The sequence below is a fragment of the Eublepharis macularius genome, chromosome 4 (genome assembly GCF_028583425.1).
Source record: "Eublepharis macularius isolate TG4126 chromosome 4, MPM_Emac_v1.0, whole genome shotgun sequence".
Classification (NCBI taxonomy): Eukaryota; Metazoa; Chordata; class Lepidosauria; order Squamata; family Eublepharidae; genus Eublepharis; species Eublepharis macularius.
Window position 1 is genome coordinate 127,819,757 of NC_072793.1, and position 18,090 is coordinate 127,837,846.

The 18,090-nt window shown below is 40.7% G+C and overlaps 2 protein-coding genes across 6 annotated transcripts in view; one reads left to right on the forward strand and one right to left on the reverse strand.

Moving 5' to 3' along the window:
• Positions 1–4,337, reverse strand: part of IFT122 (intraflagellar transport 122) — a 74,686-nt gene extending 70,349 nt beyond the window's left edge. The window contains exons 1-2 of the mRNA XM_054978303.1: positions 4,258–4,337; positions 469–535 (exon numbers count right to left, since the gene is read on the reverse strand). Coding sequence (XP_054834278.1) covers positions 469–535; positions 4,258–4,298 — 108 coding nt within the window. The 5' untranslated portion in view covers positions 4,299–4,337. The remainder of the gene's footprint in view (positions 1–468; positions 536–4,257) is intronic.
• A 162-nt stretch (positions 4,338–4,499) lies between these two features.
• On the forward strand, positions 4,500–17,883 carry MBD4 (methyl-CpG binding domain 4, DNA glycosylase). Of its 5 annotated transcripts, none has more exons than XM_054977869.1 (8): positions 4,500–4,560; positions 7,010–7,261; positions 8,719–9,515; positions 10,425–10,499; positions 11,334–11,468; positions 12,393–12,542; positions 14,469–14,572; positions 15,513–17,883. In XM_054977869.1, the coding sequence occupies exons 2-8, from the start codon at positions 7,029–7,031 to the stop codon at positions 15,588–15,590; spliced, it is 1,572 nt and encodes a 523-aa protein (XP_054833844.1). In that variant the 5' UTR covers positions 4,500–4,560; positions 7,010–7,028; the 3' UTR covers positions 15,591–17,883. The 5 variants fall into 5 exon arrangements, with proteins under 5 accessions (XP_054833844.1, XP_054833845.1, XP_054833843.1 ...); XM_054977870.1 differs by lacking the exon at positions 4,500–4,560 and adding an exon at positions 4,684–4,739; XM_054977868.1 differs by lacking the exon at positions 4,500–4,560 and adding an exon at positions 4,831–5,013.
• Positions 17,884–18,090: the final 207 nt, after the last annotated feature.

The window sequence follows — 18,090 nt, forward strand, 5'->3', positions numbered from 1 at the left end:
CACTTTTTTTTTTTTTACACAATTCAGATATCTTAATAAATGAAGAGGGGGAAATTTCTTGAAAGTAGCCTCTCAGTCATAGAGGAGTAGGCCCAGATTTGCTTGGCTTCTGTATTCAAATCCTTTAAAAACCTCATAAATCTATACCAATAAATCATACGCAAGCTTTAAAAATAAAATTAATTTATGCAATCCCCCCAAAATAAGTCTATTTATTTTAAATAATTCTTTAGTCCTTTTAAACTCAACCTATCTTGTCAGATCAAACTGGAAGAGTGCTCTCTTTACAAAAAGATATCATTAAAAGTGGTTTCTTACATTGCCAAAGTTTACAACAGTTATATCATTTACACATTAAAAAACACTGAACAAGGAAGTGATGAAAATTCTTTTGATATTCTACCATACATGCCAACATGTCAACAGACAAATTAGAGGGGGAGGGAATCTATCAAAATCCCAACATACCAGTAATCTGTTTCCAGCTGCAATTATCAGTTGAGTTCCATCAGGTTTAAATGCAAGGTCATAAATGCTATTAAAATAAAGGAAGACTTTAAAAAGTGAAACACTATCTATTATCACCAATGTTTTCTCTGCATGACATTTCTCTATCATAAAAATCTCTCCGAGTACAGGACACCACTCTATGGGAAGTTTTGTAGAAGAATTCCACTTCGGAACATAAATGCACAAGTAATAGTCATATAACAGAGTTAACGTTTGTACAATTCTAATGCCCCATGATATTTGCAGCATGTTTTATCTGCCATGTCACAATAAGTCTATACAATTTTTCAAAGTGCCAATACTTTTTATTGTCGAAGGCTTTCACAGCCGGAGAACGATGGTTGTTGTGGGTTTTCCAGGCTGTATTGCCGTGGTCTTGGCATTGTAGTTCCTGACGTTTCGCCAGCAGCTGTGGCTGGTATCTTCAGAGGTGTAGCACCAAAAGACAGAGATCTCTCAGTGTGACCTCTGTCTTTTGGTGCTACACCTCTGAAGATGCCAGCCACAGCTGCTAGCGAAACGTCAGGAACTACAATGCCAAGACCACGGCAATACAGCCCGGAAAACCCACAACAACCAAGCCAATACTTTGCTAATACCCAAGTTGTTCTATTCAGAATTCTACACACGCACATTCAAGAAAGTGTTCTTTTGATTGCACTGTTAGTCAACAATTTTAGCTGTTTTAGGTGTACATATATGCAGATATGAAGGCTCAAACAAAATCAGAAGTGTATACAATATGCCAGGACAACAAAGGTCTATTCCTCCAGGCTGAACATAGCCAGTAATTTGTTTTACATACACATCCCAGTGTTTCCTGCTCTACAAAACAAGAGACCTGCCAAACCATGAGATAGTTCAACCAAATGATCTGATATTAAGTTGAATATTGGCAATATGTACAGGCTTGGGGGAACAAAATCCACATTTTTTTAAAGAACCCACACCAAAGTTTTAGCTATCAGCCCAGCACAGAAGAGGGAAAATGCCAAAATATTTAGGTGACAGTAAGTAGGCTGATGGATGAGTTACCTGGGATTTTTCCATCTTTACCAATGAACACCGTGACATAACCCATTCAAAGAGATAACATTATGTGATCAACTGATGCTCTGATAAAATTAGGGTTTCCGCAGCTTATCAAGGCAAGTTGGGGAGTGGGGAGGTTTTTCAGGTTGTAACTCTACACCCGCATACTTTACTCCTTTCCAGTAAGATAGTTTCAGGTGGGTAGCCATGTTGGTCTGTAGAGGAACAGCAAGAATTGGGTCCAGTAGCACCTTAGAGACCAACTATATTTCTGGTAAAGATGCATAAATTCTGGGACAAACTGAAGGATGTCTCAGTAATAAAGAGGATGGGTCTGTCTTACTACATAGTTTGACAGTTCTTTTCAGATCTTCAAAATGTGTGAAATGAACATGAGAGGGAATGGGACTGTAGCAGAAAGTTCTGCCTCTGACCTATGTACATTCATCTGTACTCCTTAGGTCAGACCAATGTCTGGTCTGGTTTAGGAGACTAAGGTACTCCTAAAGTCAGACCAATGGTCTACTAAGGTTAGTACTGTCTATCTGACAGGCAGTGACTCTCCACAAGTGTAGGCAGTGGTCTGTGACATCAGTTACCACCTAATTATTTTAACTTAAAATATCAGTGATTGAACTTGGGATCTTCTGCATACAAAGCAGAAGTCCTATCTTTTAAACAGAGTATATGCACATGCAAGTATCCATAAAGCTCTCTCTTTGCAGTGGAGAACTCTGAAAAAGTAGGGATCCTGACTGTGAGGAGAGAGCCACAGGGGCGGCGCTAGGGTTTGCCGCGCTCGCGGCTGGCTGGCCAAGTGCCCCCCCCGCGCGCATGAGCACGCGCGCGCGCACCTGCCTGCATGATGACGTCATGCGTGACATCATCACAGGAGCGCACGCGCCGCCGCCAGCCCGATCGCTGCGGCGGGCGGCCTCCGAGCTCTCCCACTCGGTTGCCTCCGCCACAGCAGATGCCTGCCCGCGGTGGCTGCACCCGGCCTGGGGCTTGTGCTGGCGGCGGCGGCGCGGGGTGGGAGGAATAGGAGCCTTCTGCTTTGGGGGGTGCGCTCTCGCCCCCCGCGCCTCTTCCAGCGCTCCCTCTGGCACCCCGCGCCTGCGGCCACCGCCTACCTGGCCTCAATAGGCGTGCCGCCCCTGGAGAGCCATATGTGCACTCACCTATACACAGTAGTCACATGTTTCCATTAACAATGTTCTATGGCAACAAACTTCAGAAGAATTAAACTTCAAGGTTTTCGACACAGATGTTTCGATCCACTTGGTCTTCCTTACAACAGCACTGTTCTCAGGAGTGGCTGCACTTTTTCATTCTCTATTCATTCTGTTTCTGTGTTTCTCCCTGCTTTATTGTAATATTTCCCAAAACTGATTTGGTATTATCTTTTCAAAAAGACAACAAACTATCTTTGGACACCATTTGGATGGGAAGATGCACATTTTTGCAGGGGCCACCCACTTCAGCATTATTTTCTTTGCCTCAGCCCTTTTCCAGGGAGTTTTTTTCAAACTTAAAAAGGTGACTGCTAGATCCCATTATAATTTATTTATTTATTTATTTATTTTGACTTATATCCCGCCCTCCCCACAAATGGGCTCAGGGCGGCTCACGTCATAATTAAAACACAATAAATTAATAGTCAACTTTAAACACAGATTTAAAAACTTGTATTAAAATACTTTGGCACCATTATACATAGGCTACTTTGGATACTAATAAAAGACCTGCAAAGGTCATAGCTGTGGGTAAAACGCATAGCCGAAGGCAGTCACAGAAGAGGTAGCGATCTTAGATAGGATAAGGGGGTCCTCAACCAAAGGCCTGGCAGAACATCTCCATTTTACAGGCCCTGTGGAACTGTAATAGGTCCCGCAGGGCTCGGATCTCCAGTGGGAGAGCGTTCCATCAGGCTGGGGCCAGGGCAGAAAAAGCCCTGGCCCTGGTGGAGGCCAGCCGGATGTCCCTCTATTGCCATGATCTGCTGGTTCCCAGCTTTCATTATTTTAAAAATTCACGTTTCCCTCTTGCAAATTGGCAATGAAAAAACGCTATAGCCTTAATTCACACAAACACAAACAAAAAACAGGAAACAACAGATCGTGGCAATATGCCAGTATAATACTATCATTATCAAACAAATGCTTAATATTTAAAAGAGCCCTCTGATGGAGGGGGGAAACGTTGGGGTGGCTGAAGCTCTATCGGCACCGCAAATGCAACGAAAGCTTCAGAGAATCATCTCTGTGTGGAAGTAGCCCTAGAAGTCTCAAGGACCACCCTTCACATCCACATATTTATTAAAGCGTATATCATCATACGTTTGTTTTACAAAGCTGCTTGGTTGCAAAGTAACCGTTACTTGGTAATGTCAGTTAACGTCAAGGTGCAACAACTATCTAAATAAGTAAAACCATGCGGTTTTTTTGTTTCAAAAAAGGTACCGATATTCATCTATATGGTTGTACCGATTTCCACCAATTGCCCCCTCGGGACTTGGGAGAGTCCCCCAAAAGGTGCCAGTACTCAGTTCCAACGAGTACTGCCACAAAAAAATGCCCTGAGTAAAACAGTAATATAAGGACATTAAAACACATGCACATTGCTTAGAAAACATGCAAAATATTACCACAAATAAAGTATGTTTTAAATACATAAAATTGTTCAGCCGATTTCTTTAAAAGAGACGTCTCTTACCACTGATCAGCTTTATCCTTCCAAGTCAGCGCAGCTCGCATGGTGATCCCCCCACCGGGTATCCTCTCCCCTCCCCAAGGGGGTTGGTGTCAATTCGCACCTCCCCCCCCCTCCCCTTAACGTGTTGTTTTGACCGCCCTTCCCCCACTCAGCTACCACTTTTTTATTTACACGGGACGCCACGCAGTCGGCCTAGGCAACGCGCATGCGCTCTTTCCCATTTTAATCTCAGTCGGCTTGAGGAAAGACCTAGCGGACGTAGAGATAGAAAAATACGAGAGTGACGCACAGCCAAAACTTCCGGTAAACTCCCTGTTCTTTCGATTCTCTAGCGCACAGAATGGCTTCGCTCTATGGTCTTCTTGCCTTTAGAGTGTGCGTGTGGGGAGTCCCTATACTTTTGAAACTGGGGTGGACAATGTTAAATTTTCAACGGAAGTGTCAATAAGGAGTACGGCGGCTTTTCCTACAAATTCCAAGAGGTGCGCATGCGTGTTCATCTCTGTGGCTTTGTGCAGGGATAAAGAATTTTCATTCTCTTCTCCGTTTATCGCGTGTTGTAGACCGCCTCACGAAAAATGCGCGTGCGCAAAAGGCAGCCGGGAAGTCATTCCACGGTTGTGTAGAGAAGCGTGAGAAATTACGTATATATTTTGTGTTCTGGCGGGAAAGTGGTGACGCTTTCTTAGAATGCGCGTGCGTGATACGATGAGAAAGGTGGTGCAACATGTCAGTGCCGGAAGCATCGGAGGACAGGTAGGGAGCTGCCACCTGAATAGAGGGGGCGCCGGGGACCTGGTAGTGCGTACGTTTATGAGTTTCTCCCTCTCCCCGTCAGTTGGCTAGGTCCACCTCCATGCAGTCGCAGTGATCTCATAATATTGAATGTGTGCCGCCTTGAATCACAAGGAAAGGCAGAATGGAAATGGCTTAATAAATAAATAAAATGGTTTAATAAAGGGGGCAGTGTTGTGTAGTGGTTAATGTGTCAGATTGGGACCCGGGTTCAAATTCTTCTTTAGCTCTGAAACTTGGTAACCCAGGTTAATCACTGTCTCACCTTGGTTTACTTCACAGGATTGTGGTGGTGGTAAAGTGGAGAGCCACTGACTCCATCCTGAGTTCATTTGAGGATGAGGCAAAATGTAACTTGTGATTTTGTTCGTTTCTTAACCTCACATTTATATCCTGTCCTCCAAGGAGCAGAATTGTATTAAAGTCTTTGGTTTGATCTGAACTTGCTGCCAATCCGATTCCTTGGATAATAGTAGTGAGCTCTAGTGAACAAGACAGGCATCTCCTGCTATAAGAATGGGTGGGAAATATTCTCTTTTAAAAAGTATGTCACAATTTTGATTTTTTTTAAAAACTTCTTTTAATTATGCATAGGAGTAAACCAATTCTGGATTTTTAAAAATACAAAACTGATTTATTCTGAATCAGACCACTGGTGCACCTAGCCCAGTGTTGCCTGCTGTCACTTGTATCGGCTCTCCATTCTTAGGCACAAAAAGGTCATTTACAGCATTGCTACTTGTTCCCCAGGAGATTCACATGAACGTGCATGAAGGTGCCTTAGATTGTTAGAGAGAAGAGTGTGTTGGGTCCCCATTGGGGATAAAAGTGGAATATAAATAAATACAAAAAATGCATTGTTCAGTTAAGCTCAGTAGTGTCTATTCCAGATCAAAGGTAGAGGTTTTAGTTATTTGCTTGCTTGCTTTATAGTTTGCTTTTTTCATTATATTACAAAAGTAAAATGCATTACATTACAAAAGTAAAATAATAAATTGCAAAAGTAAAATAATAAATACAATAAACAGCACAGTCAAAATCACATCTCTTTTTATTTTCCTTCTTATTATGTCCTACCTGACGCTTTTAACCAGAGAAACCAAGAATTGAATCTGGGACTTTGTTCACACCGGGCAGCTGTTCCGTCACTGAACCACGATCCCCCTCCCCCGGACACAAAGTAGTTGGACCTGGGCTCTTCTACATGCTATGAGGCTCTGCCTAGTAACTCTCAAAGACTTCACTGCATGAGTCCAGGAACTGCATGAGCTAAAGCATTTTATTTGATAAGCTACTACTTCATTCCCTATTACACTCATTGCCAGGAATGGCAATTCTCTACAAGCATAGAACGTATATAGGATCCTAAGCCCATTACAGAAGCAGTTAGCTAAGTTCAATACATGAACAGCAAGACAGAAATGATGTGTGAGAAACTCCAAGGCCATGAGGCTTCTCTCAGGCGAAAGAGAAACTGCAAGCTGAGCAAGAGATAGCAGGATGTCTCATCTCAGGCAGAGAACAGCTTCTAACATCAGAGTCACACAGAGTCAAACAGGCCTTGCAGAGTATGAGAGGAGGCATCCTGACACATGCATATCATCAAATAGGATACAGTAGAGTTGAAAAAAGACAAAGGGGGCAATTTAAAATAGTTTAGGTGTTTAGAATATCTTTTGTACAAGGAAAGGCCACAAAGATGGGGCCTGTTCCTTTGTTCTTAGGAACATCTGAAGCTATCATATAGTGAGTTGGTCTATCTAGCTCACTGTTGTCTGTTTTAATTAGTAACTGCTTGCTGCTGCAGGCAGATTAAGGTTTTTCCCCGAACTTGCTGTCTGATACCTTTTAACAGGAGATGCTATGGATTGAACTGCTAAGCTGATGCCTACAGAGCACGTGTTCTTCCACCGAGACATGGCCCTTTCTCATTTTATATTGTATTATATTTTTTCAGTGGCGTACGCAAAACACAAATGACCAAAGATGTAAACAAAGAACAGGGTCAGCTTCTGACAGTAGCAGGAGAATATGTTGGCCTCAAGAAAGAAGATACGGAGAGCCTGGCTGAAAGTCCAGTTCCGTGCAAAGAGGATGGAGTGACTATCTCTTTAGCAGACTCAAAAGCTATCCCAGAAGGATGGGAGAAGATAATAAAGCAAAGAAAGACAGGCAAAACTGCAGGAAAATATGACATTTGCTTTATCAGGTAATATTTCTAGATTTACATATTCCAGAAGCGTCATTTATGTGAATCTTCTGAAGGAAAACCGAACAGGAATCTTAAGGCATCTTAAAAACTAACAGATTTATTGTGGCGTAAAATTTTGTGACTTTATCCTATACTTTACTTAGTGATGCATGGTATAGCCCAAATGGCTTTTGGTGTGGAGAAAATGTTGAAGAATGCCAGTGTATTGTTAGTTATATAAAAATGCAAAGAAACTCTGTTTCTGTTTCAAATGACTAAAAGTGTTGCTTTAAAAAAGAGACATGGAGAAGAAATCTTACGCACGTGAATCCTTGGATTGCACGTGCACATGTGTGTTGTTCTGGCAGCAACCTAGCACACAGAAGTTTAGCCGATGAAGTTTTCCCCATTGTTTTATCTTCCTAACAGCAAGAACTTAATCTGCTTGGATTCTGCCTATTGAGCCAACTGTACCAGGAAAAAATATATATTGCCAGATGTAGGTGGATACAGTATTATATCCAATACGCTTGTTGCAAATGCAAAGAGTTTGCCATGTTTCATTGAAGCTAATTCTTTTTCTTTGCTTATGGAAAAATAGCACTTGACACTACATGCAACATTTAAGAATATGCTAAAATAATATCTTAACATTCCAGCTATAAATGGCTTTTGTAGAATTTGGTTAGTATAATCCACCCTGTTAACAAGATTGTACTATGTTTCACATTATTTTTTTCAACTGCCTCGTATGTTCCAAGTTATCCTCCCCTTCCAGAGTGTGCCTGGCAAATAGTAGTCAGGCTTCTTCCCATAGAGTGTCACGTTTTCTTTTGTATAAAGCTTCAAACTATATCCCTTAGCTTCTTTGGCTACAGCCCTTTCTGACTAAAGACAGCTGACTAGGAGAGATTTGCTAAACCAAGAAAAATAAAGACTGTTCTCCAAAGTGTAAGAGTGTTGTCCTGTTGCCTGGAAGCCACATCCTGCTTCCATAATCTATGTGCGTTAAGGATAAACATTTTTGTTTGATGGTTCCTTCCTTCCAGCCTTGCTTCTTGTATGGAAGCAATGAACTCTGGATCATAAAAGGGGATCATGTGTAGGCTTCAGTAGATAGAAAGATTAATATGCTTTTCCTGGCAAGTGCACAGTTCTTCCTTAAGGAGGTCTGACTCTGACTGTCTTGCATCCAAAAGATTATTAAAGATAATATATTGTGCTTCATAACACCTGCTCATGCTACAGTCACTTTTATCCTGACACTGCAGGCTACTGAAGTATAAATGCGAACAGTGTCTTCCTCCTAAGCCCACTGACTTCAACTGACATAGAAAGGTAAACCCTACTTAAGATGGCAGAGTTTTCATATTTTCAGATAGTTTCAACTTTGTTCTCCCCCCCCCAGAATACAATTTTTTGCAATACTTGTGTGTATTACAATAAGTAGTTAATACTTTGTTATCCTCTCCTAGTCCTCAAGGAATGAAGTTCCAATCCAAACGCGCTCTTTCAGATTACTTTAAAAAGAATGATGAAATGGTTCTTAAATCAGAGGATTTTGATTTTAATGCTCCTGTTCAGAAAGAGGCACAATCCAGAACCAAAGGATCAAGTATTATGGAGTCTGAAATACAGATCTATAACTCAAATAGCCAGGTTTCTGATCTTGGATTGCAAAATAGTAATAAAGGACATGCAACTTTTCTGCAAAATGAATTTTTGGAACTACAGACTAATGCCAGGGAGTTGGAAACGATTTCTGTCTGTTTGCAGGAAGGGCCCTCAAAAGATAACTCAAAGCACTGTTTTTTAAAGGCCAAAGAAACAACAATTTTGGATGATGGCCAAAACAAAAAAGAAAGAAAACTTTCACATAAAAAACAAGGAATGGGGTGTATTAAAAAAAGTAGACAAAAGAATGGCATTTGTGCTATAAATAGTGAGAGTGTAAGTGATCAGAAAGTGTGCAAAATAGGTTCAAGAAGAAAGAAAATACACATGAAGGATGAAATGCTGATTTCTGAACCAACAGTGGAGGTGCATATTAATCCTGTTGCGGCGGTCTTGGAATGCAAGTCAGGCTCAGAAATTTTACAATGTGGTGAGAATCCCATCAAGATTGTTACTGCAACAACTAATAAGACTCCTTCAGAACCTGAAAAACTGGAAAATTGGATGCCCTCAGAGAGTGAAGAGATAAAGTTTGCTTCCAAGATGGATATTGATGTTTCACAGACCTGTGATGAACAACACTTTACATCACTAAAAGGTATCTACTTTGGAGGGGAGCTAAAATTTGGAAAGGAGCTAAAATTCTAGTGTGGATACTTAAAACCTAGTGATAAAAAAGGAATTTGGGAGCTCTGTCTTTATATGTCACCACTGGTACCATTACAGAGCAATCCTAAGCAGTTACTCCAGTAGTAACACTGTTTAGGATTGCACTGTAAGCCTCTTAATTTCTGTGGGTTTAGACTAGAGTCGTTCTGTACAGGAGCGACTGTTAATATTTTCTGGATGTGCTTCCATAATTTGTCAAGTTGGCATTTTTGTCAGGGGTTCTGTATTATGACTAGCTCACCAGTTCTAGACCAGAAGACATATTTGCACAATATCAAAATGTCTTGCTCATTGAATGTTAAGAAAAAGTGGATCCAATGCCCCCCCCCTTGCTTGCGGATCAGCTGGGCAGGGAGAAGGTGGCCGGTTCGCCCCGCCTTCTCCTTGCCCAGCTGAGCAGCAGGCGGGCTCCGGCACCCCTTCTTGCCTGCAGATCAGCTGGGCAGGGAGACGGTGGCCAGTTCACCCTGCCTTCTCCTTGCCCAGCTGAACGGTGGTCGGGCTCTGGCACCCCCCCCCCTTGCCCGAGGATCAGCTGGGCAAGGAGAAAGGCAGGCAGGCCTCTGAGGGCCATAGAACCAGCGAGGAGGTGCAACGCCACCACAGCCACCTCCCCACAGGCCGCCAACAACTTTTTATCCTGGCACAGGCGCACTCCGCAGACCCCTCCATGCACCTGCACCAGGATAAAAAGTGAGTCATCAGCAACACAGTTAGCCTTTTCTATATTACAGAAGGCGCACACTAAAAGAAAGCATAGTAGCATGTATTACTGTCAAAATTCACCAAGGAATGAAGCATTATATAGTTGAATTGGTTTTCTGTTTTCAACATTTAGAGGGCCGTGTTCGAAGAACTCGAGTGGAGAGAAGGAAAACTAGTCCATATTTTTCCAGCAGATTCCTAAAAGAAGGTAACTTGGAAATGCCTTGTGTGGGTTTTATAGGGCCCTGTGTTTACAGCCTGGTTGATTTCAGACTTGGTGAAGATTATACACACTTACTTGAAAATAAGCCTCACTGAACTAAGTGGAGCTTGATTCCAGGTTTAAAAAACGGGATCAAACTGCTAGTCTCCCATTTCTATGTAATCAGAAGTTGTGAAATGATTGGTCATAAAGCATAATCCTGAAATGTCATATACACACTGAATCCATAGGTTCAGTTTGGTAGGTTGATGATACTGACAACAGTCATAGTCATTTCAACGTTTAGTAAATTATTACCATCATTTGATATAAGCAGTTCTCCATAGTTACTGTATGCATATACTACCTAGGAGTCTTAAGGAACCCTTTTCAAATTGGAAACTCTAAGCCTAAAGCTGTGTTCAGTATTATAGAAATTGACATGTGTTTTGGGAAGTCACAGTTAGAATCTTCTGCAGTTTGGTAGCAATCAGCCGTGTGTTGAGGAACCCCTCTCCCTTTGATCTCACTTGACAGCACAAAGAGCTCAATATGATTATCAATACCTGCAGCATTCCTGAACTTTCTTTGCTTCCCCTTACCCCCGCTCACAAGTGAAAGACTTGGGAAAGAGGGGCCAATGCAAACTAGTTAGTTTGTTAGCTTGCTCAGCTGACAGGCTGTTGAAACAGAGAAAGCCTGCTCTGTAAACATAACAGTTTCTAGAGCCTGAAGACACCGTGTATTGCCACACATCTCCACATTCAGAGATATATTGTGGTACTGTATTTACGTACAATAATAAGCAATTGATTTTTCACTTCTTGATCTTGTATGCAGCTCCAAGCCCCCCAAGAAGGAAGGCTTTTAGGAAATGGACTCCGCCTCGTTCTCCTTTTAATTTGATCCAGGAAACACTCTTTCATGATCCGTGGAAGCTCCTAATCGCCACCATATTTCTGAATAAGACTTCAGGTAAAAACATGACCATGTCTCTCTCATTCAAGGAGACTGGGATCCAACAGAGCACTTTTGCAGACAGAACAATTTCCATTCATGGAATGTTACTTTTTTGCCTTCTCCTCTCCCTCACAGCAGCCCATAATGTCCCCTGCAGTGTTGCTTGTGGGCAACAGGAAACCCCACAAACAGCATGGGGCAGGGAGTACCCTGAGCTGCAGCAAGAGGGAGGAGGTGTGAAAGTCACACTCCACAGGTGGAAATCATTTTTTTCACGAAAACACTTGGCTTGAAGCCAGACTCTCATACTCCAGCATAGGGATATTTTCCCGTGGTATAATCTCTCATGATACGTGAGAGTGGCCATGCTTCTAGCAGACACAATTATGTTGGACTTTTTGTGGATGGTGCAGTGCTCACTTTATTACTTGCACATTTCCCAGCAGTGTAAGATCATCCTCCCACCCCCGCGAAGAATGATTCTTACTCAGCTCAGAGGACCAGTATTCATTTTAAGATTAATTTTTGCCATTTGTTGAATTTATGAAATAATGGGACCATATACATGGTTAAGAATTTAGTTGGTAAATTTGCATTATCTGTTTTAAAAATGCAAAGTGTAATTTGTACTATAGGGCTACTTCATATGAGATGAATTCATGGAAGTCATTTACATGTTGAAAGCTGTATAAATCCTGCCTGGAGGCAAAACCACACATCTGCTTCACTGTACATTCATTTGGAGAAAGCCATGGATGCCAGTAAGATTAATGCAAAGCGACTTCTGTAAAAGAAATCCTGTGTTACATGAAGTTGTGCTACTTTTAAATAGCTCTTATTAGAAAATCTGTTAACACGGTTTAACATAAATGCTTATGTCAACTTTGCAGAAAAAATCAGTGCAAACTTTGCCATTCACAGCATGCTGCTTTTGACTAGGTAAGATGGCCATCCCTGTTCTTTGGGAATTTTTGAAGAAATATCCTTCGCCTAGAGTAGCAAGAGCTGCCAACTGCAAAGAAATGTCAGAGCTGCTTAAACCTCTTGGTCTATATGAACTCAGAGCAAAGACAATTCTCAAATTTTCAGGTATTTTCTCTCAGATGTGTAATGATAGCACTTAGAATTTATATACTGTGGTGGGGTGTTATAGATGGGAGACCAAGATTGAGAGATGCAGCTTTGCCTAAAGCCACTGAACACTGCATTCTGTGCCAAGTTACTCCAGTCTAAACTCCCTAAGTTCAACTACGCATAGGATTACATTGTAAGTAGCACTCCGTTGCACTTCCTTGGCTGTAAATGTAGGACAGGGGTCCCCAACATGGCAACTGCCAAGTGTTTTTAGAGATTGGGTGGGGGGCAGGTGTAACTTGCTGAGCACTGCTTCTGATTGGCCATTGGAGATATAATGGGCTGTGCAGATTTTTTTTAAAAGTTGCTTCAGCAGCAGCTATAACCACAACAAAAGGATCTTCTCAGTGTGACTGAAGGTAAGCTATTTATATGTCAGAAAAGATGTAAGAGCCAGTGTGGTATAGTGGTTAGAGTGTTGGACTAGTATCTGGAAGAACCAGGTTTGAATCTGCCATGGAAACTTGCAGGGTGACCACCTTAGGCCAGTCACACACACAACGCAACTTAACAAACCTCTCAGGATTGTGAGGATAAAATGGAGGAGAGGAGAATGATGTAAGCTACCTTGAGTCCCCATTGGGGAGAAATGTGGGATCTAAATGAAGTAAATAAAATAAATGAAGTAAATAAATAAAATTTTAAACAATGTGTTCATTTTAAAACGCATCCTGTTAAACAGAGCTGCTGCCTGAAATATTAAAGAGTTGCTTTTAGAGTTATGCATAACCTCACTCCCTGATGTTTTGTGGTTGGCTCTGCCTCCTGTGGCAGCAATTTTGTGGTTGTCCTCACCACCCTTTGTAACAGTTCCAAAGGTGCCTTCAGGGTCAGAAAGTTTGGGGACCCCTGGTTAAAGATGTGGTTGACTGGGATAAGTGAATACAAGTCTAATGCACAACTGTGCATTGCTTACTCCTGTTTTTAACTCTGAAATAGTCTTCACAAAATCTCTATTCACAGTATTTTAAACAGAGGGTGGGGATTTGACATCAATATATATTTTCCTCCCATCTACCCCTAAAAAAAAAACAACTGACTGGAGCCACTGGTGACTTTAAAAAGCATCAATGTAAACATTCCATTTAAAGCACCTTTACCTAAAAGCTAGTGGATGAAGCTAAAGGAAATTGCAACACATTATGCATGGGAATTACATGCATGATCTATGGATTGCTGCCCAAAATAGAACAGACAGTAATAGGAACAGATTTTATTTATTTTATTGATGTCATTTATGGTCCTCCTTTCTCACTGAGACTCAAGGGGGATTAACAAGTTTGAGATTAGTACAGTCAGTACCAAAGAAAATTTCATAAACAATTCCGTAAGGTAAATGAACACAAGTTTACAGAGTCAAAAATTAGCAAGAATCCAATACAGAGTTGAAGAAATCCTGAAACACAACATAAGCAATTCTAGGGCTTATATAGGAGCAGATATTTAAAGCAACAGAAAGTACATAAGGCAACATAGTGGTGAATTCTATGGTCCCTAACTCATCAGTGGAGCATACGAGACTCCCTCCCTACAATACAAAAGCCTTTTTGAATAATTCTGGTTTTTGCATCTTGTAAGGGTAATCATGAAACTGCATTTTATTGTATTCTAGATGTTTTATGTTCTTACTGCATGGAAAGTACTCTAGATTCTGTATGGATTTACTTATATACTTACTTACTGTGTAAGTTTATAAACCATTCTTTTTACTGGTTTAATCAACAGAGTGATCCCTTGTCATTTTTGTCTGGGTGGTTTTTTTAAAAAAGTCTATTGTAGATCCTGTTTTATTCATATTTTTTTTTTACAAATGTACACGCAATCAATGTTAATGAAATCAGTCTCGGGCTTTTTTGTATGATATGGGCTTTTGTTCCCTAGATGAGTATTTGACCAAACAATGGAAGTATCCTATTGAGTTGCATGGGATTGGAAAATACGGAAATGATTCTTACAGGATGTTCTGTGTCAATGAATGGAAGGAGGTATCATTCACTGCTATGTCTCTAGTCTGTGAAATACAATGGGAATGCTGATTAATGTATTTTACTGTTGAATTAATTCCTGTGGAGTGAAATGTCTCTGGTCCTGAGTTTATTTATGGGGTATAAGACCTATAACTAGGCCTGACCTTTTCCCTGCTTGCTATAATCACATAAGCATGTGGCACGATCCCATGGCACATTTTGTAGAACAGAACTAGTATAAGTGCATCCTATATATCCTTATCTGTGATGCTACAATTTGGCCTTACTTCTTTCTAGGGGCAAGAGCAGCATTTAATGTTATAGGAGCTTTTGAGTATAGGAGAAGGGGCAGAAGTAGGACCATTCACAATCCAATGATCCCTAAGGATAATTAAGCTTTGTATGCAGATGGTCCAAGGTTCAATTCCTGGCATCTCTAGTTCAAAGGATTAGGTACCATATTATGTGAAATGCCTCTGACTGAGACCCCAGAGAACAGCTGCACTTCAGAATAAATTATACTGGCATTGATGAACCAATGGTCTGATTTGGTATAAGGCAGCTTCATGTGTATGTACTGTTCGAGTATCTACTGTGGAAGGATGGTTGTATGGCATGTCAGCCGGAGCTGTACAGCTCTGCCCCCTGTTCTAGAGACAGAATAACACTTCTGTTATTGCAACATGAGTCTCTTGTTTTGTTGAATGAATTAGCTAAAACATACAATAATATAGGAAACTGGTTTTACAATACTTGAAGGTCCTTCAGTAACCCTACAGCCTACTACAGCCTGTGCATGTTTTTTTAGAAGTATAACTTCGTTCAGTGGGGCTTAATTCTGAGAGATACGCATCCATAAGCTACAAAATAGATGTGAGTTGAATACTTAATTACTCTAGGCACATATACAAATGTTGCATTTCTTCACTAAGTTTATTATATCTCGATTCTCTTCCAGGTACAGCCACAAGACCATAAACTGAATGTCTATCATGCTTGGCTTTGGGAAAACCATGAGAAACTGAATCTTAATTAACAGCTTTATACAAACACACTTTTCTCAATTTCTAATATTTTGATCCATCTAGTTACCTTAAATGTAAACATTCTTTTAAAATATTTGTTCCTTTAAACAAATAGTTTCTGAACTCATTGTAATTAAAGGTGAATAAACACGTTTTTTAAGAAAGATCAGTATTTTTAATTGTTCAGCCCTTTAGCTATGCAGATATGCCTGTGTTTAGTCTCACTGGAATGCATTTTATTCTTGCATGTATATTATTATATCGTAATTACATAGTATCTATAATGGTTGTAGTTTTATACAATATTTACCACAAGCCACATGGTATATAATCTTAGAGGTACCAATCCAAAGGGATGTGAACTTGAGCAGTTGGCTAAAGCCCCCCCCCCCCCCGCCTGCCTTATGCACTTGGTGTGAGTTCTTGCCTCTGCCAAATCAGAGTGATTTGCTGGTGTAATTGTTCATTCATAGTCTCAGTCAAGATCTTGAGGTACTGAAAGGGAAGATCAAAGAGTTTAGTGTGTATTGGTCAAAAATACTTATGAATAGGGTTGGCCAAAAGCCTGAAAAAGAATGTCCTGTCTCTTTAACAAAGTCATAATTTGTGGAAATGGGCATTTGAAGCTTTTCATGGCGTGGAGGTAAATAACACTTTGTGGTAAATAACATTCCATGAATCCTCCTTTAAAGTGATGAGATATTTGCAGCTGTTCTTACACTAGATGCTATTTTTTTAAAAAAAATGGAACTTCCTCATAGGGCTATGATTTCCTCTAAAACAATTGAGGGAATGTTAGATCATTTAGAGGGATGCAGTATTTTTATTTTATCATACATTATTTATAGTCTACCTTTCTCACTGAGACTCAAGGTAGATTACACAGTAACTCTGTATGATCGGGGGCGGGGGGCATTCAATAAACATGGAACTTCAGTAGTGACCTCCACGTTACCTAGAAAAATGTCTCCATAATATTCTTAGGCTGAAATCCTAAGAACGCTTTCTGGAGATTAATCCCCGCCGAATAAAATAGGACTTCTGAGAAGTCCTGTTTAGGATTGGTGTCTATTGTGTTTCAGGTGGGTAACCGTGTTAGTCCAGAATAGAAGAGCGAGATTGAGTTTTTATGAGCTTTTGAGCTGGAAAGCTAGTTGGTCCTCAATGTGGTACTGGACCTGAATCTTGCTGTATTTTGTTCAGCTGTAAGAGCTCTATGCTTGGTAAGTCTTTGTATTGTGACAGTTAAACATATTCAGCAAAAGGGAACAATACTAATGAACAAAAATAAGCCTCATTAGAAATTCATAAATCATAATTTATTAATTTTTCTTTACCTCATTTATACCCTACAACTTTCTCTGCTGTGGAGACCCCAAATGGCATATTACTCTCCTTTATTTTATCCTCACAACAACCCTGTGAGGGAGATAAGGCTGAGAGTGAATGAATGGCCCAAAGTCACCCAGCAAGATCCTAGTCTGACACTCCAGCCACTACACCCCACTGGTTATCTATTTATGTCATTTATAGTCCCCCTTTCTCCCTGAGTCTCCAGGTGGATTATGTTGTCAGAATTTGTTAGTGGGTCAGAACCAGGCCTTTTTGGTTCATGTTAGAAATAGGGAACCAACTATAGTTTGGGAAAAGGAAATCTTCCAAAGACCTTCCCTCCGTCACTGCAGAATAAAGTTGCATCTCCTAGGAAGGTCTCACCCTCTGCGGCAGGAAACAGATAAGGCCATAAAAGTTAGTTGTTTGAGACCTTTTTAAGGGTCCTCTGGCCTTCTACATATAAATCACCAAAAGAGTAAACAACAAACAGCTTATCTTTAGGAAGACAAGGTATCTAAAACCCTCAGCCAGTGAAGTGTGAACATTCCTATGTAATTTACAATGTAGTCAAATACATATCAAAGATGCAGTCTATCACAGAGGTAAAAGATGTGTAGACTTGTGTTTACATGAAAGACTCTCAAGGGAACTGACTTTCAAGAACAAAAACAATGTGATTAAGATGTTAATGAAGCAAATCTTTGATATTTCCCTATAAAAGGGACGAAACAAGAACTCGGTACCCCTCACTTGCTAACACGCAAAGGCCAGCTTGAGCTTGTGGTTGTGCAATGGAACGGTCCCAGAGCTCTGGAATGGGGGGAGGGAAGTTTTTTTTCCCTGTAGTTATCTTATAATATTGTTGTATCTTGCATGCTAACTTGTATTCTGTATCTATCTCTATAGTGCTCTAGTGGTCAGTGAGCTGGGCCCATATCTGGTGCCTTGCCCAACTGTTTTTTGTTTTGTTTTGTTTTGCCTTTATGAATAAAAACTTCCAGTTTTGCTTAATGACCTTCTTGCTGCTGGCATATTATTCTTATCAGAGACATCAGTTTAGTACTAGGGAAAGATCAAGTGAGGTTGCACTCTTTACATGCCTATGGTAAGAGGCAAACCCAAACAGCAAACCGACAGCAACTAGTGGACCGGTCCCTGGTTGCAGAGCAACAATTT

Bases quoted from the DNA above. Each gene is read 5' to 3' on its own strand.
- MBD4 (XM_054977868.1), top strand. From the start codon at position 4,985: ATGTCAGTGCCGGAAGCATCGGAGGACAG. The intron at 9,516-10,424 runs GTATCTACTTTG...TTCAACATTTAG, and splicing joins ACACTTTACATCACTAAAAG to AGGGCCGTGTTCGAAGAACT. The intron at 12,543-14,468 runs GTATTTTCTCTC...TTTGTTCCCTAG, and splicing joins GACAATTCTCAAATTTTCAG to ATGAGTATTTGACCAAACAA.